This window comes from Balaenoptera physalus, assembly GCF_965194825.1.
Source record: "Balaenoptera physalus genome assembly, chromosome: 21".
NCBI classification, from domain to species: Eukaryota; Metazoa; Chordata; class Mammalia; order Artiodactyla; family Balaenopteridae; genus Balaenoptera; species Balaenoptera physalus.
Window position 1 is genome coordinate 11,967,408 of NC_138902.1, and position 24,551 is coordinate 11,991,958.

Genomic DNA, 24,551 nt, shown 5'->3' on the forward strand with positions numbered 1-24,551 from the left:
CTAATTAATGCTAAGTGCTAAACAGAAGACTAAAGCAGGGAAGGGGGTGGTTGAAATCATAGACGGGGCGGGCAGGGACACCTGAGAGTGACTCACAGGAAAGACATAAAGGAATTCAGGTGATGAACGATGTGAACGCCTGAGCGGAGCCAGCAGAAGGCCCAGCCAGGGCAGAGGCCTCGGAGCAGAGTGCGACCCGCACATTCGAGGGGCGGCGAGAAGGTGCCTGTGCCTAGAGCAGTGTGATCACGGGAGATGAGGTCAGGGAAGTGATGGGGCCGGACATGTCAGGCCTTGGGGTCCTGGAAAGATTGGCATTTCCTGGGTGGGATGGAGAACCATTGGAGGGTTTTGAGCAGAGGAGCGATGTGATCTGGCCACGGCCGGCCACAGCCAAGGGTAGAGGCAGGAAGGTGAGCTGGAAGCAAGAGTCGATGGTGACGTGGACCAAGATGGTGGCAGTTTGGTGGCCAGGAGTGGTCGTGTTCAGGGTGTGTTTTTGAAAGTTGAACCAAAAAGGTTTCCTGGCAAATAAGATGCAGAGTGTGAGAGAAAGAGGGACGTCCACGACAACACGCGTGTCCTTGACCTGACACCTGGCGGGACGAGGTTGCCATCTACTGCAGTGGGAGGACGGCTGGAACAGGTCCGGGGAGAAGACCCTAAGTGTGGACTTGGCCGGGCTGCCCATGCGATGCCCATCAGAAACCCCAAGGACAGACGTCGAGGAGGCAGTTGGACACGCACACCTGCAGTTCAAGGAAGAGTTGCTGGGGACTCACATCTGGGATTAAGGCCACGGGTTGAATGAGCTTGCGGAGAACGTGGGTGTAGACAGAGAAGAACTGAGTCTGGGGCCTTCCAGGGTCAGAAGCCAGGGAAATTAGGAGGATCTCGCAAAGGATGCTGAGAAGGAACGGCCAGAGAGGGAGGGAAAAGCAGGCAAATGTGTCCCGGAGGCCGTGGAAGAGCCTGCTTCAAGGGGGAGGGGTGGTCATTTTGCCAGCTGAGCCCAGGCGTGAGGACCATGCGGTGGGAGTGACCTGAGGGGCTGGAGGGTGGTGGGTGGGATGACGGGTGTGGGGACCCCGATGACCGGACCGTGAGCCACGTGCCTCGGGAGCGCAGAGCGTGGAGCCGTCCATTCACAGGGCGGGGCCCGGCGCCACTGGTGTCCGTGGCCCTCTCCACCGGGACAGCAAGGGTGGCCCACGCGGGCCCCTCTGGACAGGGCAGTCGCTGTGCGATAGCTCACGCTCTCCCAACCTCCAGTGGGCAGTACAGGATCCTTCCTGGATGGGCCAGGGCTCTGGAGGGGGAGGGTCTCTGAAAGCGGAGACTGGGGGTGACTGGTGTCCTCGGTCTCTTCCTGGGCCCCAGACTGCAGGACTGGGATGCGGAAGGCTCCATCGTCTCCTATCTGCAAGAGGCCACACGAGGCTCCTTGGGGGAGGAGGCCGTGCAAGGCCCACACTCCTTCCAGAGGACCATCAGCAGGTCTTGGGAGCACGAGGAGGTCCTGGGCTCTGCACCGGAGCGCACACACACGGAGCAGCCCGAGGCCGACAGGGACCAGAGACCACAGGGCCCCAGGGAGTGGATGCAGGAGGCTGTCAGCACCTTCTCCCGCCAGGTAAAGGTGAGAGCCCCCGGGGAGCCGCCAAGAATGCTCCAGCCAGAGGGCCGGGCCTGGGGCATCTGCTCACTTGCTCAGGCCCCTAGCCGGGCATGTTTTCCGGCTTTAAAAATTGTGGCAGTGGCTTCTCTTTTTCTCTTTCCACATGTCTGCCTCCTTGATCCCTGAGAGGGAGGGGAGGGGCTCAGCTTGATGGAGCTCCAGAGACTTCCAGGCACCTCCCCTCCACTGCCCTCCAGATGCCCAACGTCACAGGGTCAGAGGTCGTCTTTGCAGGGCTGGCGCCAAAGCCATAGTTTTGTTTGCTTTCTTTTTCCGTTGTGGTTTAGGAAGAAGGGCTTAGCACCAGAGACCTGGAGGCCAGGCTAACTCGGGTCCCACCGTGTCTGTAGGGACGAGGACCAGCCACTCTCCCCGCCCCGGGTTCCCTCGTGTAAACGAGGTAGAGAAACGATTGTCGCCAGGGTTCACTGGGGACTCCTTGCCTGTGCGGGTGGGCTCCCCGGGTGGAACAGGCTGGGACCAAGGGTGCGATCCCAGCACAGGCTCCGGCTGCCTGCACCCTCCGCCCTCCCGGCCTCCCTTCAATCCTCCCTACTTATTTATTTTATTTATTTGCTTTTATCTTCACTCCCCATTCCCATAGACATCATTTTAATGTGGTTTTGGAAACAGTTTTATTATGAAAAATTGCAAATAGATACCAAACCAGACAGAACAGTCTGTCACCTTTGCACACACCCAGCGCCCAGGCACTGCCACTGCCTGCTGGTGGCCCCCCTGGTTTCATCGCCCCCCCCACCCCCGAGGGTTCCCCCCACGTTATCTTGACGTTAATCCCAGACATCTTACGAATGTGTCTTTTTTTTTTTTGAATGTGTCTTTTTAATTCGCGCGATTTTGTAAAGTTCGCGTCGCTGCTCTGTGCACGTGTGGTTTTAACACGTGCGTAACAATGTGCTCCGCGCCTCCCTGGTTTCTTCTCTTCGGTCAGCATCGGTTCCTCATCCTCCCTCCCCTCCGCTGCCCTCTCCTCCCCTCCCCTCGCTCCTTTCCGAGCCCGAGCCTCGAAGGCAGCTCTGAGGACCCCAGGACCAGGCGGGCTCCACAATGACCTGGGCTGCTGGCTGCCAAGCGCTGCCAGGAATTAAACAGGGTAGTATTTAGAAGGCGTCCCTGCCGAGTCCGCACCACTGACGGCTGGGCGGCTGCACCCATTTTTTAACCCCAGGCCACCCCGTGTGTTCTTGGCCGTGGGGCTGTTCCGCGGGCCCCTCTGCTGCCGCTCCCAGTATCGAGCGCTTGTCCCAGAGCACAGATGGCCCCCCTCCGGGTCTGTGCCCCGCCCCCGCCTGGAGTCCTGGGGAAGGAGCGTCTCTGCGGTTGGCTTTGGTGAGTGGAGGCCTGGAGAGGAAGCAGGACCACCCCGGGGGACCGCGAGAGAAACCCTCTAGGTCATTTGGCCGAACTGCCTCATTTACAGATGAGGAAACTGAGGCCCAGAAGGCCGACGTCAGGCCCAGGAGAGTCTGGGACCTCCTGATCCCCAGTCCCAGTGAGCTGGTACCTCCCTGTCTAGGGCGGATGGGAGGGTAGGTGAGCTGTTTCCTAATCATCTGCCGGGGCTCCAGAGGATGATGATGAGCCCTGTTTAAGGTGACGGTTTGCAAAGCGCCTATTTGCTAGTATTTCCAGTGAGTCTCAAAAAACACGGGGTCGGGGAGTGGGGTATAACGGGGGGCCTGAACCTGCAAGGCAGCCAGTCCCTCTCTGCGGCCCCCGTGGGCAGCATCTGACCTTGAACTCCTAGGCTGGGCTCAGACCCAGGGCTCTCGTGCCCCCTTGCACGTGTGGCTTCTGTGTCCCAGGTGCTGTCTTGTGGAGATGAGGTAGGATTGTGCCGGGGTCGGAGCTGGAAATCTGACCCTCGTTTCCTTACTCTTTCACATAGCAAGTTATCAAGCTCTCTGTGCCTCCGTTTCCTTTGTGTGAGATGGGAAAATCAGAGACGCGATGCGGGGTGCTGCAGGCGTAACCGAGTTAGTGTGTGAAACGCACACAGAGCCCCTCCTGGGCAGCGGGCTGCGTTGGGTGTTTGCTGTCACCGCCCCTAGCGGTGGGCTCACAAACCGTGCGACCTCCCGGCACTCAGAACGGGAGGAGAGCTCCTGAACCCGCCCCTGTTTGACCGCCGGGGAAACCGAGGCCCAGAGAAGGCGCCCCGCTTCCCTGAGCCCCACAGCGGGAAGCCGCAGGGTCAGTGTGCCGGGTCCAGATCCTGGTTCTTTCTGCCACGCCGGCTGCAGCCCAGAGAGGAACGGCCTGATCCCGAGAGGGGAATTCCTTTCAGCCGCAGCTGCTGGGCTGCATTAGGGAGTCAGCTCTGCAAAGGCGAGTTTAATGCGCATGGTTCCTGCCCTGGTATTGACAGCCCAGCCTGGGAAGAGCCTTTAAGGACAGGCCTTAAATAGACACACCAGTGACACGCTTGCATTTGGGGTTGCTGTGCCGCGTAAGCGGGGACCGAGGCCGGAGGGGCTAATGGAGTTGCACGGGCTCCCAGGGCCCTCCCTGGACGCCTGCACTCCCAGGGCTGGGCCTGAGCAAGTCACTCACCCGGGGCTATTTTTGAAACAAACCCTGCACCCTCCAGGGTGTCAGCCAGCCCCATGCCATGAGCAAGCGGGTGACATCATTCTGATCATGGCAGTAGCAGCCCAGGGACACACAAAGTAGCCACGTTCTGCAGACATCTTACTTTCCCAAGTCCGAATGGGACAGTTTTCCTGGACACAGCTGCCTCTAGCTGTCACAAGGCCACCGGCCCCTGCAAGCTCTCAGGGCTGGTGTCGTACCCGGTGACTTTAACACGCGCCTACAGCGCCCAGGACACGCACACCTGCCTGCTTCCTTCTAGCCCCGCCGGACAGCCCGGCAGCTGGCTTGGGAGCTAAAATTACTGGAGCCTGACGTCACCCAGGCCGAGGGCAGAGCTGGGCTCGCAGCAGGAGGGCACTCTGGCGGCAGTTCCACTAGGGGCCCCGCAGCCTCCCTCGCGGGGAGAAAATGAAGGGTGTCCCAGGGGGCCTCCGGAGTCCCAGAGGAGAATGAGAGGCTGGACCCCCGCCTGGTGGCCCCCTGGCTGCGCAGGCCCTGGAGGGCCAGACTGGTGAGGAGGTGAGGATGTGGGCCTTCATCACCCAGCTCCTGGTCACCCTGGTGCTGCTGGGCTTCTTCCTGGTCAGCTGCCAGAACGTGATGCACATCGTCCGGGGCTCCCTGTGCTTTGTGCTGAAGCACATCCACCAGGAGCTGGACAAGGAGCTGGGGGAGAACGAGGGCCTGAGCGACGACGACGAGACCATCTCCACCAGGGTGGTCCGGCGCCGGGTCCTCCTGAAGGTAACCCAGGAGGGGGCAGGCCGGGGCTGCGGGCGCCGCGCTGGGATGTGTAGGACGCCTGCTGGAAGAGAAGGCCAGGCGGGCCTCGGGTGGAACGTGCGGGGCCAGAGCTGGGCGGCACTCAGTGCCCGGCCCACCCCCGACTCCCCGACACGGCAGAGAAGGCTCGGCTCTGGGACTTGGGAAGCCGGCCCCCTCCTGTTTCTGTCCCCAGCCAGCTCAGTGAGGCAGCAAGTCACCCTCGGGGCGAGGGCGTCTGGGGCAGGGGGTTCTTCCCTGTCAAGTGCCGTTGGAGTAGAAATCGGGGGCCTCCCTCCCTCTCCGTAAAGCCCGCATAATCGCCCGTGTTTTGCCCACCCCAGCTGCTGTGGCAGCGCTCCTGGGAGCCCAGGGCTCCCTCCGGTCCTCGGGCCCAGGACCTCCCGGGGTGCCCCTCACGCAGAGCCCGGTTTGGCGGCCGAGTTGCAGTTTCCTGCCAGGGTGGGGACTCGTGGGACTGTGGCTACTGCTGGCGCTACTTTATTTCTTCATCCTCTGTCCTTATTCCCAAATGCCCGCTTATCAATCTCGAGTTTTCTCCCTTTCTCTAATTCCAGGGGGATGAGCTTCAGGATATTCCAGGGGAGCAGGTGACAGAGGAGCATTTCACAGATGAGCAGGGCAACGTCGTCACCAAGAAGGTGGGTGCAGAGTCCCCCGGAGCTGGGCAGAGACAGGCGGGCTAGAAGCTTGAAAAGGCGGTGGACTCGCCCCCAGCTTCTTGCTGCTGCCCTAACAGAGGGGTAGACACCTGCCGCAGTCCAGACGTGACATTCCTTACAGCCACTTGGCCTGATTCAGCCTGAATTCAGCTCCTCCTACTGGGTTCCAGAAGGACCGGGCCCCGTGGAACACCCCAAACGTAGTCCTGTGATGCCTGGCCCTGAAAACAGCTGTACGACAGCAGTACGGGGGTCCCTGTGGGCCTCCTGAGATAAAAGGACGTGGGAATGCATGGGGTTGGCAGTAGGTTTACACCAGGAGACGTGGTTCTGCCTAACAGGTGCTGGGCACGGTGCTAGGTGTAGGCAGAAGGCAGACCTGTGTTGCTCCGGGGCTCATGCTAGGTCAGAGCAGGACCCCGTCTTCCCTCCTGCACGGGGAGCTTCGTGCTTGTTTGCGTTCTCACCTCCCACTGCTCGCACGCGGTAGGTGCAGAGCAGACCGTCCTTGGAATATTTGGATGCGTGAATAGGGAACAGGTGGACCCAAGGGACAGGAACGCCCTGCCCTTCAGGGGCTCACAGTCGTAAGGGGAAGACAGAGGGCGTAAACTTCCAGCACACCAGGAGGCAGGATGGACCGCCCTGGGCTAGAGATAGAAGTCGGGGAGCGGTGGGGGGGGCTGGTGAGACCTTGATCATCCATGAGCCTCGCTAAGAACCCCCCACAAATTCCAGCCCCTCTGAGGCTGCCCAGTGCGAACTCCCCACCCGATGGGGGGTGAGAGGCCGTCCCTGATCTTGGCCGCGCAAGGAAGGGCACCTGGGGACAAAGGCTGCTTCTGACCCCCCGCCTCGTTCCGCGACCTGCTCTTTCCAAGCTCTGTCTGGCCGGCTTCCCCAGCCCCTTCTCCCCTCCCTCTCTGCTGCAGGTCATTCGCAAAGTCGTCCTCCACATCGACCCATCCGGAGCCGGTGACACCCAGGAGCACGAGGAGGTGATTTCTGAGGGGCCCCTGGAGGACCCTAGTGAGATGGAGGCCGATATTGATTACTTTATGACTCACGCCAAGGTACTGCCCGAGCTGCAGCCTCCCAGGCCCTCGCTCTTCCGAGGGGCCGGCCCGTGACTTCTGCTGCCCTCTGCACCAGCCCCCTTGGGGTTCACCTCTCACCTCTCTGCTCCCCCTCGAGCCTCCTGCCCCTGGTGGCACTGTTCCCACCACCGTAGGGCGCCTGTGTTCTCTTGCCATCTCTGTGTGTGATCTGTCCTGCCTTGTGTCTGCACTGCTGTCTCCAGGTGGAGCTGAGAGGGTACAGTAGCCTGCAGCCGGACCTGATAGAGGGCAGGAAGGGGGCTCAGATAGTGAAGCGGGCCAGCCTCAAAAGGGGGAAACAGTGATCTCGAGCCCCTCCCTGTGGAATGGCCTCTTTGGAGGTAATGCCGTCGTTCTCCATCTTCTCTGCATGGCCTGGTCCCCCACGACGCCCCGCCGAGAGGCTGCGGACTTGCGCACCCCTACCCGCCTCCTCCTGGAACTCCCTCCCCTCCCAGCCCCTCCCCGCTGCCCAGCATGACACGGGAGGACCAGGCACTGCTGTGGGCTCCAAGCACAGACTCCCACCTGCTAACGGCGCCTCTGAGCTCCATTGCCTCCGAGAGAAAACAGCAGCATCTGCTGACCTGTTCCTCGGCAAGCGCAAACATACAGATTTGAAAAAGTTCTTCCATGAGTGCAAAGCACTCGGTACATCTCAGTAGGAATGTTATCCTGGAAGCCCAGCAAGGGGGTCTGGAGGAGGAGGGGCGGGGCCCCGGAGGGTGCAGTGGGGTCTGCTAGGCTGTGCTGTTTCCGTGCACGTGGCCAGGAAGAGCTGGACAGGGAGAGGCCTGGAGCCCAGCTGTGCCTTGAACCTTGAACCCAAGGCTCCCATCCTCCTTGGTATTTCCTGAAGCATGTCGCGCCCTTGCTTTCTAGGAAGAGGCGAAGTTAACAGGAGGCTGTGGGAGCACTGATGGCTGGGGGGCAGGGGCGTGATGTGCAGTGAGGGAGGGAGGGAGGCCGAGAAGACGTGGCAAAGGCTCTCCAGCGGGCTGAGCAGTGCTGGGGGCTTCGGGGCCAGCTCGGACCTCCGTCCTCCCTGAGGGGTCCTGTACTGAGCTGCCCCGAGGCCCTTCGCTGTGCCCAGCTCGGGCCAGCTCAGTACCGGGCACGTCGGGGTGGGAGTCGGCCGGAAGCAGGAAGCACGTGGCCCCAGCTCCCGCTGGCACCAGGTTGTTGTCACCTACACCCCCAGGGCCTGGCTCTGGGCCCGCGGCCAGCAGGCTCCCCTTCCGCATTCGGCAAAAAGCAGGGCCGCCGCCTCCCGAGCCCCCAGAAGTGCTGACTCGGGGCTTCCCTCAGCACTTGGGCAAAAGAAAAAGGTCTGGCTGATCCAGTTATAGGATAAAATTAGACCTGACTTCTCAGCAGCTTAAGGAGGTCACAGTGTTAACCCCCGCACTGCCAGGGGTCCGCCGGGCTGCTGGTTTAGGACATCAGCTGTGATCAGTCCTGGAAATAGTCCAGAGGTGCAAGTAATTCGAAAAACCAGAGAGTGGAGTGAAAAGTACACTCTTGGGCCTTATTTTTCTTAGGGCAGAGACAGAAGCTTTAAATTCCAGCTTCTGTTTGGCTCAGGTTCTGCTGACGTTCCCGAACAGGAGAGAGGCAGCCCAGAAGCCAGGCGAGGGGAAGGGAGGAGCCTAGACATTTTTCAAAAAATGTTTCTGTAGGTGATCTGCAAAGTGGCTGAACCCCCCCCAGGGGATGTGGCTCCAGACCACCGGGCGTGGGTGTCAGGGGCGCGGAGCAGGGCAGCCAGGCAGCAGCACAGGGCCAGGGCCTCCGCCAGGAGGAGGCCAGGGAGCCTGCGGTGGGGACAGCGGTGCGGAAGCCAGCGTTCGGGAGGGACAGCCCGGGGGACAGCCTGCCATGCTCTACCCTCTGAGCAAGACAAAGACCGCTGAGGGCTCTCTGGTCCTCCGTACGTACTGCCTGCCTCTCGCAAGCATGATGCACGGTCCCCAGCGTTGACAGATTCCGAATGACTGCAAACGTGCGAATTCGCCTACTAGCTACAGTTTATTGTAACCCCAAACGCAGCAGCCCCAGCACTTCCCGCCCGTGGCCTTGCAGGGCCGCGCGCCCAGTGGTGAAGCACCGAATGCCCTGCGTGCCTGTTCCCAGCTGAGGTCAAACAAGGAGCCCTTCTCTCTCTCCCCGTTTCAGTTCACACTCTGAACAATTGCCCTTTTTGCGGTCTATTCAGTGTCACGGGGTTTCTTTTTTTGCATTTTTGTGCTGTTTGTTGGTGATTTCGCTGTTTGAAATGGCCCTGCTGTCTAGTGTTCCTAAGAGCAGCAGGGCTGTGATGGGCCGTGCGTGGGAAGTCCGTGTTTAGAGGAGCTTCGTTCAGGCACGAGTTATAGCTCTGTCGGACATGAGTTCAGTGTTACTAAAGCAACGGTATACAGTTGACCCTTGAACAACTCGGGGGTTAGGGGCGCCAACCCCCAGGCAGTTGTAAATCCCAGCACTGCTCTCTCTGCCTCAAAAGCGAAGGAATTGATGAATGACTCACCCCCAGGGTGGGAAGCTGAAACAGCTTGGATAGAATCCTGGGGTCAAACTCTAGTTCTTTTATTTCTATGTGTTGTGATCTGTAATCCAATACAAACTTTTCCCCACACTTAGTTCATTTAAAGATCTGTAAAATGAAAATGCAGATACTGTATTTATTGGAAAAAGCCAATGTATAAGTGGACCTGTGCAATTCAAACCCACATTGTTCAAGGGTCAATTGTACATGAAATATGTTGTCTTTAAAGAGAGACACACAAGGTTGTGTGTTCATTGGTTGACAAAACTGTTGTGACCAGAGGCTGGCAGGAACCCTGCACTGTACTTTCCTCGGGATCAGTGGTCCCAGTATTGGTTAATTCAGGGCTCCTGGCGACCTGAGAGAACTTGCCTCCTGCGAACAAGGGGAATTGACTGTTTCAGAGAGAGTGAAAGTGGGTTGGGGCCCAGGGTCCAGGCCTGGCTCCTCCAGTTTCCAGGTTACCTTACATGTTGTTTCACTCCCTAAGCTTCCCTCTCCTCGAGGGAGGATGAAATTAGTCCCTCTGTGTGTCACACTGGTGTAAAAAGGCTTGAAAATAACCAGGGTAACTGTGAGGTTGGCTGTGAGGAGTAAGGAGAACGGTGTATTCTGGCGCTCAACCAGTTGCAGGTCTTACGTGTAGCGTGACCCGGGGCGGGTCAGTTGACCTCTCCAAGCCTCAGGCGCCCCAGCTGTAAAGTGGCAATAACGCCGATATTCCCTCTGTACGGCGATCGATGGGTTTCTGTTCGTGAGAGGCTTTCTGAATTGTCAAGTCCTAATCCACCAGTTCTCAAAGTGCCATCCACATCACAGTCACCCGAGAGTCTGGTTAGGATGCAGACTCCTGGCCCCTGACCCACACCTACCGAATGACAATCCTGGAACTCAGGATTTGGCCGCAAGCTCGAGTGATTTTGACGCAGATTGAAGAGTGGGTTATCAGGACCAATTCTGGTTTTCCTTCCCAAACCTCCCGGAGGTGCCGTGGCACAGTTGTAGAATTTACACCTAAAGGGTGAGCAGAGATGAGTGATGGCGACATTGTTCAAAGCCCTGGAACGCCCCAGAGGGCCGAACACCCCAATCCTAGGCGCCTGTTCCGATTCCCCTGCAGTCACGCCCAACCTTGGGAAGGATTTTGCAGGAGACCCGGCGTGTGGGTGAGGGGTGCTTTCTGGTTGTACTTAAGCAGTTAGAAAATAGCTGTGGAGTCAAGCCTGATGGTGTGCAGCAGACAGTAGCAGCTGGTGGGTTTTGCTCTGTGCCCAAGTACGTAGGTCCAAGAACCAGGGTGTCAGCGCTGCCAGAGGACAGAGGGCAGCAGGCAGCCTGTGTCCTTGGATTAGAGGCACCCGGCCGGGCGCTGGGTGGCACCAGCCATGAGACGGCTCTTGTTGTTTTCTTGTTTCGCTTTTTAAGAGACACTTTCCATTTGGGCACTGTGGTTGCAAGACCTGTGTTGGCTCTGACTAAATAGAGTATTTTAGTAAATTTGAAACTTAGTCTATTAGTCATCTCAATAGGAGGAGGCAAGGAGGCCAGGGGTCGTGTTTTACTTTGCTCTTTTATGAGACAGTCCACCCTCACTCGCCAGCCCCGGCAGGCGTATCAGAGTCTGGGGCTGCAGGAGAGAGGAGAGAGGCGAGAGCCGCAGACGCTGGCGGGGGAGGGGGCAGGTGGCACAGCACAGAGAGATGACACGAGGAAAAAAGCCCGACCGGCACAGCCACTAGGAGCGGCAGGAGGCTATTTTCTAAGCGTTTATAGGGTGAGACCGTGTCCAGGGGCACCCAGGGCGGTGGCAGAGTACTGGACATAGCTGGAGATTGCGGCTCTATTAGAGTCTAATAGACACGCACTGTATTCCCACCCCTGCTGCTGCCCCGATGCTCCCGCCGGGCCCGTCCCTGCGCCTCCTGGAGCCTCAGCTCACCCAGAGATGGGAAGAACGGTTACGCTAGAATGATCTCTCAGCCTTGAACTTTCTCCTCTGCTCTGTGTCCGGGCAGAAGAGTGGGAGGGAGATGGTAGCCTGTCTTCCCCAGGCTCAAGCTTTCATAACATCTCCTATGTGAGGCGTGCTTATTTAGCGCTGGGGTAGGCGCTCTGGGACTGGTAGGAAGGGTAAGGGCTTTGCTCTTGCCCTCAGAGTGTTTATACTCTAGCCAGGGAAGTAAGCAGACGAGAGAGGACAGACAGGACAGGGCGTTTCTGGAGCCCAAGCACGGCGGCATCCAATACCGCTCAGTGTCCTGAGTGCTTCCTGGGTCGTTAGCTCTCCAACATCACAACAGTCAAACGAGGTGTGTCCTGCTACTGCCCTCGTCTTACAGCAGAGGAAACTGAGTCCCAGAGAGTGTAAGTAACTTGACCGAGGCCACACAGCAGGAAATTGGCAGAGACAGGATATGAACGCAGGCAGACCGGCTTCAGAGTTCATACTCTTAACTGCACTCTGAGATTACTCTGCATGCAAGGCAGCAACAGGAGAGGACAGATAAGGGGAAGCTGAAGTCTTCAGGAAGGCCTTGTGGAGGAGAGGTCTGAAGGGTGGTGGGCAGAACCTCAGCCAAGTGGAGACCGGATGGTGTCCTTGACGGGGGAGCCGACGACAAAGGCAGGCAGTGGCGGGCGTGCGGGTTTGGACTTGGAGGAGGCGGCTTGGCTGGCAGTGATGGGAGAGTCCCCTCCAGGGCAACAGCTCCTCAGGCCACGGCAGTAGAAGGCCTGGCCTTTCACTCTGGGGAGGAGGAGCTTAGCCCCACCCTCCATCCCTGGGGAACCACTCAGGGTTGAGTTCCCCTTGATCACCTCCAGCCTCCTCCCCAGCCCCGGAACCTATAACAGCCACGACAAGCTCCCTGTCCGGGGACAGCTGTGCCTCAAGTGAGTTTCCACCTTTCTGTGTCACTTCCCACCCCACCCAGGAGATTGTCAGCTCCTCTTAATGTTAAGTCCCTGCAGACAGAACCCTGGGTGGCTGGTCTTGGAGATGGAGTTGTTCCCCCAGGCTGGAAGAGCAGGCCCCATGGGGTGGCAGGAGCCCTGTGTCGCTGTGATTCCCAGGCTGCAGAGTTGAACTTCACTTTGGCAAAGCTGCTGTCTTCCAGCCTAACATACATAGTCCCCTGGGGAGAAGCCATCTGTTTTTCAAAGATCTCTTTGCCCCAAGAGAGGTTGTCCATCCAAAGGGCATGGGGAGAGGAGCCCGAGGCCCCGACAGTAAGGGGTGTGGACCAGAGCCGAAGAGGCGCTGAGGTCCCTTGAGGCCGTGAGCTCCCGAGGCCATGTCTGCTCCGTCCCCGGGTCCCCAGGCTGGCACACAGGAGACATCAATGCATGTTGGCTGAACCAAACCAAACAAGCCAGGGTGCTGCCACCGCCTAGCCTGGCCCTTTCTGGGCTCGAGCACATTGCCCCTCTCCTAGGTGCTGGGTACACGGGGACCTCTCCCCAGGTGACCGCGCGGGCACAGAGCACCCCACAGGAGGGTCTCCCGGGGAGCTCATCGATGGGCACGGAGCTAGTGGCAGCCTCTGCATCGGGCAGTGGGATAAGGATGGCTGGTGTTTCAGGAAGGTCCGGGCCGAGCTCAGCGCCTTTCAGCTCCTGCCTGGCTTGGGGAGGCTGCTTTTCCTGACTCACCCCTGCCCGAGCTGCCAGCACAAAACTCCGGATAGTGGGTTTTTGCTGGGAGTTGCACCTCTAAATTCTAAGTGACTCCTCTCTGTGTGTCCCTCAGGATCACACCTCGACACCCAACCCTTGAACTCCACACACTCCGCCACGCACCCGAGAGCTGGACCGAGGCCCCGGAAGCCGCGCACACGTCCCTGGAGGCTTACGGCATGACCTCTGTAAGGGACGTCCTTTAGTCACCTGTTCGCATGAACGACCGACTGTAGACGCATGACCTACAGTCCTCTATCCTGCCTCTAGCGACGGTGGATCTCTTTCGGGAGTCTGGACGGAAACAGCAAGAGGGGGGAGAGAGAGAGGGGGACGTAAAACAAGCGCAGGAGAGCACCGAACGCAACAGCAAACAAGGGCTCTTTTGTGGCTGGGATGAGATATTTTTTTAAATCATTTCAATTTCGACTTGTTACAGGGTACTTTTTTTTCAACCTCATCTGTAAGAAATCCATGTGAGCTTCCTGGAAAGGAAAAAAAAGAAAAAAAAAGAAAACTAGACATGAAATCAGTTCCACACCTTAATCCCTTACCCTCATCCGCCAGCCTTCCCTACACCTCCACGCTCCATGTGTGACCAGCCCTGCCACTCCCCCGTGGACGGAACCTTCCAGAACGCTCTACATGGCATCAGGACACACACACGCACACACACACACACACCCCTCTCCCCTCTGCTCAGTATACACACAGATTTTACTGTGACATCCGAAGTTGTATAGACTCTCCTGTGGATAAACTGGAATTTTTTTTATGTTGTCGCTCTCTCTGCCAGTTTTAGTTTTAATCATCTTCCAATGGAAAATCATTACCTTCAGAGTGCATTCGGGGTTCCTCGTGTTAGGGACTTAAGACTCTGAGGCGAGGACCCCCAGGCTTAGCTGTAGGGCTCCGAGGGAGCCAGTGCCCATCCGAAAGGGTCTTCACTCTCAGCTGGGGGAAGGCCGGTGGCTGTCCCAGGATTGCACCAGCATGTTCAATAGAGAAGAGGTTTTCTATATCTTCAAGCACTTATATCATAGTCCGTGTTCAAAGTGTCAACTGTACAGTAATCAGCCTTGTGTATATGAAAAACAATAAATACTATGCAAACCAATAGAAACACTTTAGCAGTATGTACAAAGCACTAATAGCTCAGCTCCTGAGGACTTCTCCAGGCTGCGGGAGAAGGAGCTACAGCCTGTCTTTCAGTGAAAGAGGAAGGAAGGGAGTAGGGCTAGGGATTGCACCTGCCCGTTCTTAGGTCAGCCGCCAGCCCGAGGTCTCCCAGAGCGAACTTGGTGCTCTAGGTCCAGGCAGCCGCGGGATGGGGGGCCTGGGCTGGGCAACCTCAGTACCCCCATCTGACCAACGCCCCACCCCGAACCCCCTGGAGAGGCAGCGCAGGGGGAGAAATGGCTGACCACCAGGAGGCCCCAGCCTGGAAGGAGACCCTCCTGTGCCAGGGCCCCGTCAGGGCAGGACAGAGACGGCGGCCGGCTGTTCCTCGCCTCGGTGCCATCGGGGAAGAGCCTTAAGTTACACCAGAGCCCCCGGCAGAGGGAGGCCCGAATCAGCACAACGCGCCCGCCCCGCGCGGCGCCCTCCGGGCCAGGAGAGAGACTGCAGGCTCTTCTCGCCCGCCCAAGGGCCACTGTGTGTGGATGTCCGGTCACCTTCCTTCCTGCCTCTCTGCCGAGATGTCCTCAGAACACATCCGAACCTTCCAAGTAGCACAGAAGCTCCCTCGGTGTCAGAGCCCCTGAGGCCCCGGCTGGCCCCGGCGCACAAGTGTTCTGGTGGGTCCGGGCGGGGCTGGCCGGGCTCCCCGAGGGGTGGGCGGGGAGTGGGAGCCCGAGCGCGCGCGTCTGTCCGCGAGCCCCAGATCCAGCCCCTGCGGGGGCCGCGCGCAGAGCATCCCCGCCGGCCGGTCCCTCCGCCCCGCCGCGGCCGGCCGGACTCGGTGAAGGCCGAGGAAGACAGGCGCAGGGCCGCCTCCCGCCGCGATCTGCCGCCGCCTCGCCCGGGCGCCGCCGCCCCCGACCCAGTAGCTCCTGTAGAGCCGCGGCCCAGGCCCCGGTTGCGCTTTGGCTCCTCGCTCTGTCTGGCTTGGCTGCTTGGCCCGCCGGCCCCCGGCCCCCGGCGGCATGCTGCGTCCGCTGCTAGTAGGAGCTGTAGGGGAGAGGTTTGGGGTCGCCACACAATGCCTAGAGAATGCTGCAGTCTGCACCTTAGACGCTGTTTAGAAGTTTTGGAATCACCTTGATTTTTTAAATTGTTATGAAAATGATTCTTTTCTTGACTCCCACACGCTCTGTTCTTGGGAGGGACTTCCCACCGCACACCCCACTCCACTCTGATGTATAGACCATTCTCCCTACACCAGCTGAACAAATGTCAAAATTAATAAAGAACTCGACTCATGGCACAGGCCTCCATCTCTCCTTCCCGGTGCATCTTTGGGGAGTGTGGAGAGGGGGCGCTGGGGGAGTCTGGGGGTGATCAGTCTGCAGGAAGGCCTGCGCCCCAGGGAGGCGCCCACCTTCTCTGGAAACCTGGACATCCCCTTAATCAGGACCACCCACTCTAGGAGAGGCACTCCCCACCCCGCAGATGGTAAAGCAGATTTCTGTCCCACCTGAGGACCATGTGATGGGGGCAAGTCCAAGATGTTGGGAGGGGGGCGCGCCACAAACACCAGGGTACGTGGCTGAGCCCACAGTGGGCATACACCAAGGGGGACCCTCCCCCCCAGTGCTCCCTGTGAAGGCATCTGGACCCTGCAGGCAATGCCATTCAGAGTTCAAGAACTTCCAAGAAAATCGCTCTGTTCCTAACTAGTTCCTAACATTTCATGCAAGGCTGGTCACCAAGCTGGCCTCAGTTTCCTCATCTGTCAAGTGGGGGAAGGGATTAAGCGATTGCAAAAGTCTCTTCAGTTTGTCATCCTGGGAGTCCTGAACACAAATGCCTTTGTCAAGCTTGGCGATAAATAAGAATCAAGTTATTTACTGCAGATTTTCCTCCTCACAAGTTCCCATCATTGGTGGGGGTCGGGGGATGGCCAAATCACAGTCACAGGGTCCTAGGAGCGCTCCCCGCACTCACTCTGACTGTGAAGCTTCTCTCTCGGCATCAGAAAAGACATCCAGGCCAAGGAACCAGCCATGGCTGTGCACCGGCCTCGCCCAGAGGGTTTTGTAAAGCACGGGCTCAGAATCACGACTTCCTAGGTGATTCCTGCAGCAACACTGGGAACTGGAGTTCAGTTTCCCAAATGGTTGTGATGGGCAGCTTTGGAGCACAGCCAATTCAGACCGATAAGAACTTTTCTCATTTTTAATCCAAATTTCCAGAAAAACAAGGTCCACAGCCTTGGTGAGGTCTTTCTTGTGTTAACCTACGTCATCTACGCTACAGGGTCATGGCCAATTCCAGCCCGAGCAGATGACAGCAGCATGGGGAGAGCCAGCTCTCTGTGAGAGGGGAGCCTCCCCGCAGCCTGGGCCCTTGGCCTCCTGCAGGAAACCCAGAAGCAGGCTTGTCTCCACCTGCCAAAGGGCGACCCTGGGCTGGTCAGAAGCGGCTTTGGGACTGCCAGGCAGAGGAGGGACAGAAGTCCATCTGTCAGGCAGCCACTGTTTTTCCTGTCGTTTTGCATGTCCAGACCAGCGACATGCTGATTGCCATTTTTTTTTAAAACTGCAGGAAAGGATGCTGTTCCGTGCAGAAATGACCGAAGTTATTTACCGCATTTTCCCTGTTGGTAAAACAGGAGAGAGACCCCAGCAGAGCCTTGTATGTTGTAAAAATTCATTAGGAAAAGAAGGGCATGTGGGTGCTTGGCGGTTCACCCTGCTCTCATCCGTCCAGTATTTACTGAGCGCCAACCAAGAGCCCGGCACAGGCACCGCCACTGAATCAACGGCCATCTCAGCCATCAAAGGTTTCCACCCCAGGTGCCCAGCCAGGCAGAACATGACAGAGGCACAAATGAGTCCTCGGAGGAGGAGGAAGGGAGGACAGGGGGATCAGGGAGGGCTGCCCAGAGGCAGAGGCAGAGCCAGGAAGGACCCACAGCCAGCACTCCCAGAGGTGCCCCACTGCCACCCCCTGCCCCAGGCTCTCAGGCCCCAAAGTCCAGCCTCCCCACTTACCCGTCCCAGCAGGGAGGAGGGAGGCGAAGCATCTGTGTCCAGACCGCACGCTCCCCCAGAGGCTTGGGCGTGTGCACAGGAAGGGGCCTGGACACCTCAGGACCGCATCCCCTGAGCCCGCACGGGGGGCAGCTGGAGGAACTGTGCCCTCCAGCTGCCCCAGGGGCCTCCCAGGGCGCTTTTTCCTAGATGCTCACTTGGGGGACCAGGAGCTGGTGGACCCTCTGAGAATGAACATAGGTTCCAGAGCGCTCTCTCTTTTCTTTCTCCCCCCCCCTCTCTCCCCAACCCCCCATCTCTCTCTCGCTCTCTCTCTCTGACGCGCGCGTGCACACACACACACACACACACACTCACGCTGGCTGATTTTACAGTCAATCTTTCAAAGTGCAATTTGTCTAGGAAAAGCCAATGTGAGGCCCGTGAGGGTTTCCACCAATGGCGACGCGGCTCGAGCAGCTCAGCCAGTCTCGGGTCTGTATTCTAATGGGCCCCATCTTTATCAGGGAAAGGTTGCTTCTCTGAACTTGAAACTTCTCATGGAGGGTCCCCAGACTCTGAAGCAGAGAAGGGGCCTGAGCTGAGGCGGGGGGAGCCACTTCTCCCCAGGCCGGGCAGGGACTGAAGGCAGGGGCGCTGGGAGGGCTCGCACCTGCCCTGGGAGCACCTGACTTCCCGCGGCTGACGTGGTCCCGGCCCCGGGCAAGGGCTGGGCCGGATGCCTGGGTGGGAGGGCGGCCTGGGGCTCGGGCAGCTTTGACCCTCCAGAGCTGCCATGAGAATCTGGGCCGCAGCTCGGGGGCTCTAGGGGCCTGGATTTGGGCTTCCCACCTCCCCTTGGCCCTTTGAGGGGCCATGGAGTCCAACCTGCCGGGCCCGTTCCTGCTGAACAACGCGCCGCTGGCTCAGTTCTCGGAGGTGAAGGCCCCTGTGTGCCAGTACTCCGTGCAGAACGCCTTCTACAAGCTCAGCCCCCAGGGGCTGGGCCCCCAGCCGCCCGCCGGGACCCCACACGGCATCTCGGACATCCTCAGCAGGCCCGTGGCCGCGCCGAACAGCTGCCTGCTCTCCGGCTACCCCCACGTGGCCGGCTTCGGTGGGCTCGGCTCCCAGGGGGTCTACTACGGTCCCCAGGTGGGGAATTTCTCCAAGGCAGGGAACGAGTACCCCACCCGGACCCGGAACTGCTGGGCGGACACGGGCCAGGACTGGCGAGGCGGGCGGCCGTGCGGCAACAGTGAGTATGGGGAGGAGGGGGTGACGGGGGACGGGAACGGACGCTCACAGGGGTCCTTGGCCGCCATCCGACAGCCTGGGGCGGACCCCAGGGTCCGGCCCTCCACCTGGTGCAGCACAGGCTTCTCCCCTCCCCCTCCCACCCCGGCTTCGCTCGGATGGGCGTCTTGACCCCCGCCCTCACTCCTCACCAGCGGCCCTCCTGGGGAAGCTGGGGTCCCGGGAGACCACACGGCTCAACCCCACCCTGTGTACGGTCCTGCTCACCTTCCTTCTCCCGCCCAGAGCCCGTGTCACCACTTCGTCCAAGCAGGCAAATACCATCCCCAGTGAGAATCTGCCACTGCATCACCTTCCCAAAGAGCCCCCAGCGCGTGTGCCGGCAGCACTCAGGGACACTGAATGTACCCTGAACCCATCTCGGTCCCGCTGCGATCAAGGGGGCCTGCTTCCCTCCTCGGGGTTTATGTCAACAGCAGCACCCGTACCACCCAGCCTCCAGGAGCAGCTGCTGAGTCCAGCCCCACGGGGCCCTCGCTGTCGGGGGACCTCACCCACCCATCCCCAAACCGTGGTTTTCAGAGAGTTGGTCTGGGGCCCCCAGGATGCCAGTCAGGCCTGGAGGAGGTGGCAGGTCATGCACAGGCAGGGGAGCGTCAGCCGGGAGGCAGGGGGAGTGACAGGGGCTGCAGAAACCACCCCTGGGCCCGGATCAGGCAGGGGCAGAGGGGGCCTCCACTTCTGTCCCACCTGGGGGCTCCTCCACTGGCACAGGGGCTTGGGGCGGCCCAGGAAAGCCCGAAGCACACCTGCCTTCCGCCCGCTATGCTGCTTGGGACCCTCACACCCCTCGTCAGCCTGAAACACGGCGAGTCCCACAGGGGGCCAAGACCTCATCTCTTGGAAGCTATGCTATAACCTGGTTTGCGGGTGCTTTAGGCCTGAGCTATCCCTGTCTCTCCCTTCCATGCCCCCCTACCCACACGCACCCCGTTTCCACACCCCTGCTCTTCAACCCCGAATGCATGTATACACACAGGGAAGTATCTGAGTCAGTGGCTGGATTAACACAAGGGGAGGGGACTGAGGGTGACAGCCTCTCAGGAGGTCTCGTCTCCTTTCTGTGCCTCGGCTTCCTCACCTGTAAAGTGAGGACATGGGATGTGAGGGTCGGCTGCACTGCACGAGGCCCTGCACGTGGGCATTCTGCTTCCCCTGGTCCCATCCACCCCCCGCCCACCCCCCCGCCGAGCTCCTGAGAGGCTGCCCTGGCGGGGCAGGGGTCAGTTCTTGAGGCTCCGCGTCCGGACTCTCCATGGGGTTGAAGCCACATGACTCCCAGGCCTGGTGACAGGGGAGAGCAGTAACTTGGAGCTTAGGGTTCTGGTTTCCCGGAAACCTGGAAAATGGGATCTCAAGAGCAAGGAAGTGGAGGAACTCCCGGGCCCCTGGGACCCTGACGGTTGGTGGAAGGTGCTAAATCCGTTTCTCGGTGACCTGCAAGAACGTCCCTGAGACCCAGAGGAAACTCCTCCCGCCCCTCGGGGTGCGGCTGCATCACTGCGTAGGGAGGGCGTTACACAAGGAGACCCAGTTCTAAGCATCCTCTGGCCCTAATTAGCTGAAACCTGGGGCAGGCGCCCTCGGGGTCCCCGCCCACCCAGACACGGCAGAGGTATGCTGCTTGGGTGAGAGGTGCCACCGTGCCCCTGCAACCTCAGCAGCTTCTCCATACGGGCGCTCACCCTGTGGGAAAGGCGGGGCAGGGCTGGCACCCCCCAACCCCGCGAACCGCACACTTCCTTCCTCCCACCAGCCCCGGACCCCCTGAGCGACAGCATCCACAAGAAAAAGCACACCCGGCCCACCTTCACGGGGCACCAGATCTTTGCCCTGGAGAAGACCTTCGAGCAGACCAAGTACTTGGCAGGTCCCGAGAGGGCGCGGCTGGCATACTCACTGGGGATGACCGAGTCGCAGGTCAAGGTGAGTGTGTGAGGGACAAGAAGGTGTCTGCCTGGCAGCGAGGAGCCTCACCTGGCAAGTGCAGCTCAGTGGGAGGCCGTCCTGGTGTTTGGGCACCGCCTGCCCACCTAACCCTGGAGACGGTAATATGACCCTAACGCCAAATGGCTGTCATCTCCTGAGCCCTATTCTGAGAGCCTTATTTGTAGCAGCCCATTTAAACCTCACAGCAACCTGGCGGTGGGCCTTATTACCCATCTTACAGGAGAAGAAACAATCTCAGCTGAGCCTCTTGCCCCAGGTCACCGGCTGGTAAGTGAGTACCCTGGATTATAGGGCTCTAACCTCATGCCTTCCCCTCCTCTGCACGGTCGAGGCTAAAAGTTTCAAGAGCTGATGGCAGCCGCTGGGCCGGATCAGAACTGGCTTCAGGCTTGTTCCGTTAGCCAGGCAAACAAGCCCACCTTGGTTCACCAAACTCGAAAGTGAAGATAACTCCTCCCCATGCCTGCCCGTGAAGTCTGAGCCTCTTTGCTCAGCTCAGGGCAAGGCTCCCTCTGAAACTGCACACCTCGGGCCTGAACTCGGTGGGTAAGGCAGCTTCTGTCCCCTCAGGCTCCCAGGGGCACCCCTGGCAACTCAGAGGCTCACTGTTCCCTGAGGGGCTCTGGGGTGGGCACCAAAGAAGCCAGCTCTGGGCTATGCTGTAACTACCCGGCACTGTGATAAGGCGACGGGCTTGAGGGGAGAAGGAAGCACAGGGGCAGCTGCGGACCCAGGCCTGGGCTCCCTCAGGGCCCTGCACCTCCAGCCGGCCACCCACCCGGGCAGCTCCCTCCGCCCAATGTTAACTCCGAAGGAGAGGAAGCGCCGAGTCTAAGAGGAAGACCTTTCCGTATCACTCCGCTTCTTTGGGTCCTTCCTGCACGCTCCTGTCTCCAGTAATGAGCGTGTGTTATTTTCACAGTTGGGGGGCAATGATTCGTGAAGCTCAGTGAAGGTCTGTGAGGTTAAAAGTATGTCAGCCCCTTCCACCCAAGTACCCAGATGGCAAAGGAGAGGCAGATACACCACAGGGAGGGTTAGAGCTAAGACGAAAGGGCTGCTGCACTCACATTTATTTTTATTTTATTGCCCCCCTCAAAAAAAAAAAGTAGTGTGACTATGACTGCCTAGTCCATTGCTGAACCATTTATTTTACGATAAAGATGAGGCTGGGGGGATACTTGCCACCCAGTGGAGCCGCCCTCCCCAAAGGGGCCCTGTGTGCGCCGCGCGCCAGCGTGATCCTCAGGGCCCTTCTCCTCCCAGGTGTGGTTCCAGAACCGGAGGACCAAGTGGCGGAAGAAGAGTGCCCTGGAACCCTCGTCCTCCACGCCCCGGGCCTCGGGCGGGGACCGCGCGGCCTCGGAGAATGATGACGACGAGTACAACAAGCCGCTGGACCCCGACTCGGACGACGAGAAGATCCGGCTGCTGCTCCGCAAGCACCGCGCCGCCTTCTCGGTGCTCAGCCTGGGCGCGCACGGCTGACCCCGCCGGCCTCCGCGTCCCCGCGGTTCCCAAAAGGCTAACGGGGGCTGCGGAGGAGGAGGGGGGAGGGGGGAGGAAGGAGGGGGAGGATGGACGATGGAGGGAGACGAGGAGGAATGGGAGGAGCAGGAGATGGAGGGGAAGAGGGGGGGAGGAGGCCAGTCTCCTAAGGGAAGAGGGGGCAAAGGGGGAGGCGTGAACTTGTCCTGAGACCGGGCACCCCTTCTGCCGTCTTGCACCTCTGTGGGCCCAGGCCTGGCCCTGCCAGCTCTGCAGATTCTAAGTACACAGGTAGCTGAAAAGCGATCGGGCTCTGCGGCCAGGACACTGGCCGTGGGGTCCCAGAGAGGCCACCGTGGTAGCTGCGGGGGGGGAGCCTTCCCCCAGGGAAACAGTTGGCTCCGGCAACGGTCTCCCTGTGGGCTGACTGCAGAAGGAGAGCTGGCATGTCCAGGGACCCTCCTCAGACCCTGGCACAGGAAGGATCCCACTTGAGGGGCCAGAGCCCAAAACCTAATCCAGGTGGGAGGAAACCCACCCCAGGGAGGGGAAATGGGTCCCAGCAAAGAAGGAATATCCCTGACACCCCAACTCAAGGATCGTGCCCCTGGGGGGAGCAGTCCTCCTGTGCTCCCTTCTCCACTCTGCCCTCAGAGGGGATCCCCCAACCCAGGACGGGAAGAGATTAGAAGCGCCCACTGGGGGAAGAGGCAGAGAGAAGGTGAGAAACGCCGGCATGCTTGCTGCACCCCAGAGCCTCCCACCTGGGCTCCCCTCGGTGCCTGCCAGTGCAAGGACAGGACCCCCAGAGAGAAGGGAGCCTCCCGCCGGGGAGGGACTCGGGGCAGGAAGGCACCTCAGAACCCCCTGTTCCTCCAACGCGGTACCCCCACAGGAGAGGAGAGGACCTGGCGGGAGGGGCTCGCATGGAACCCACGAGCCTCCATTCCCTGGGGCGCCCTGCAGCCTGGCCTTGGAGCTGGTGCTGCGGAGGGCGCTGCCCAGACGGTGAGAAGGACAGGGGCTGCAGCAGGCGGGGGTGGGTGAGTGGGGTGGCCCTAGAGGAATGCAGCACAAAAGGCACCAAGCGGTCGCCCATCTTCACTGGCTTTTAAAAAATAAAGGGTAAAAATAAAAGTCCCAGAAACCTCCCCATGGCTCATGTGTTTCCGAAAAACTGTCTGTGGGGTCCCAGGCGTGCCAGCTGCCGGGGGTGCCCTCCAGAGGGCAGCGTCTCTGCCCCCAGGGGACAGGGCTCTGGGAATCAGGAAACCTGCAGGCATCGGTCAGTCTCAAGTCTCGGTGGTATGCACCAGGCAGCGCCATAGTACAGAAACCCGAGAGGCGTTCAGCGGGGTCCTTGACCTGTAGGCGCTCACAGCCTCATGGGGGAAATTATCTGTGGGGAATTCGGTACCGTAAGGAAAAGATCCCGGGGCAGAGAAGAGCAGCAATGACAAGGACTGCACACCTACTAACTCTTCCCACGTGGAAGGCCCGACTCTGTCACGTGACCCCACCAGAAACCCGGGAGGAGGGATTGTCCCTCTTGCATGGATGAGAGAACACAGGCCCAGAAGGTACCTACACCAAGTTCCAGAAGTGGGATGAGGCCACCTGAGCTGACGCCCAGGCCCTCACGTCTACCGCGAGGGGCAGCGCCTTTTACAGGCCTCTCCTGTAAAACCAGAGGCTGGGATGAGATGTGCTCTCAGGACCTTCCAGCTGTAACCGTCCACGCCAGCTCCAGCAAGGCCTCCAAGCTGTGAGCAGCCTGCCCCCTCTGCTGTCCCAGCAAGTCCTTCTGTGGTCCCTTGGGCCCCAAAGGGTGGGAGAATTGGGCTGGTGGAGTCCGCCTGGAGCGGGAAAGAGGGTGGGAGGGAGACCCCAGCTCGGGGCCTCTTGGAAACGGAGGCACCAAGCCTTCATCATAACCCTACTGGACCCAGAGGACGGAGGGCCATAACAAGAAGATGTAGGACGCTTTTGAGCTGTGATCCTTATTCCACAACGAGGCCCACACTCGGTCTCTCTCCACGTAAGGTGGGAAGGAAATAATAAGGAAGCACCTGCCCTGTGTGCTCCTGACCACAAGCTGACACGAGGGTCCTGAGCTGCAGCAGGCCGGACGGCCACCTGAGAGGACCTAAGGACCCTCCGGGTACAGCCACAGAGAAGAAAAACTCTGCGAGCCAGGCGGGGCCCAGGATTTCCTGAGCACTTTGAGGAGAGTCTGGGGCCTGCTGGCCAGAGGAGGCTTTCAACATAATGCAGGTGCAAAGTCATGAGGCAGGTGTGGGGAGAAGCCAGGAACAAGAAAACTGGGCTCGTTTGCCTTCTTCGTAAGTGTATTACAATCCTAACACTCTATTATAGCTATAATTCTTGCATGTCTGATTCACATTGTTTGGGGTCAGTATTATATCAAGTGGAGGGAAAATTTTTTCCGCCGAGGAAACATTTGCTGAGCTAAACAAAACCTCCTCCAATGTCCAAGTTCTGGGACACCTGCCACTGGCACCTCTGGGTCAAGGACTCCAGCCTTCCTGGAGTCCCCCTCCCTCACCCCTGCTCCCAAGTACGGGGCCAAACGAGGAAGAGGCA

The 24,551-nt window shown here is 59.5% G+C and overlaps 2 protein-coding genes and 1 long non-coding RNA gene across 9 annotated transcripts in view; 2 read left to right on the forward strand and 1 right to left on the reverse strand.

Annotated features, from left to right (window-relative positions):
* ANK1 (ankyrin 1) overlaps positions 1–15,481 on the forward strand; it is a 205,423-nt gene extending 189,942 nt beyond the window's left edge. For 2 of the 7 annotated variants that reach the window (XM_082444304.1, XM_082444306.1), the window contains exons 40-44: positions 1,381–1,639; positions 5,635–5,718; positions 6,672–6,812; positions 7,040–7,177; positions 13,130–15,481. In XM_082444304.1, the coding sequence (XP_082300430.1) occupies positions 1,381–1,639; positions 5,635–5,718; positions 6,672–6,812; positions 7,040–7,141 (586 nt within the window). In that variant the 3' untranslated portion in view covers positions 7,142–7,177; positions 13,130–15,481. Of the gene's footprint in view, positions 1–1,380; positions 1,640–4,610; positions 5,039–5,634; positions 5,719–6,671; positions 6,813–7,039; positions 7,178–13,129 lie in introns of those variants that run through there. The other 5 variants (XM_082444305.1, XM_082444309.1, XM_082444310.1 and 2 more) reach the window with 5 other exon arrangements.
* LOC309651534 lies at positions 8,846–21,817 on the reverse strand. The gene is made up of 2 exons (XR_014258212.1): positions 20,318–21,817; positions 8,846–10,395 (listed from the first exon to the last, which is right to left on the reverse strand). It is a non-coding gene; the product is annotated as an uncharacterized lncRNA (long non-coding RNA).
* On the forward strand, positions 17,595–21,997 carry NKX6-3 (NK6 homeobox 3). The gene is made up of 3 exons (XM_082444369.1): positions 17,595–18,450; positions 20,266–20,435; positions 21,726–21,997. The coding sequence occupies exons 1-3, from the start codon at positions 18,069–18,071 to the stop codon at positions 21,945–21,947; spliced, it is 774 nt and encodes a 257-aa protein (XP_082300495.1). The 5' UTR covers positions 17,595–18,068; the 3' UTR covers positions 21,948–21,997.
* Positions 21,998–24,551: the final 2,554 nt, after the last annotated feature.

Coding starts and splice junctions, on each gene's coding strand:
- NKX6-3 (XM_082444369.1), top strand. CDS start 18,069: ATGGAGTCCAACCTGCCGGGCCCGTTCCTGCTGAACAACGCGCCGCTG. Junction 18,451..20,265: donor CGGGCGGCCGTGCGGCAACA/GTGAGTATGGGG, acceptor TCCTCCCACCAG/CCCCGGACCCCCTGAGCGAC. Junction 20,436..21,725: donor TGACCGAGTCGCAGGTCAAG/GTGAGTGTGTGA, acceptor TTCTCCTCCCAG/GTGTGGTTCCAGAACCGGAG.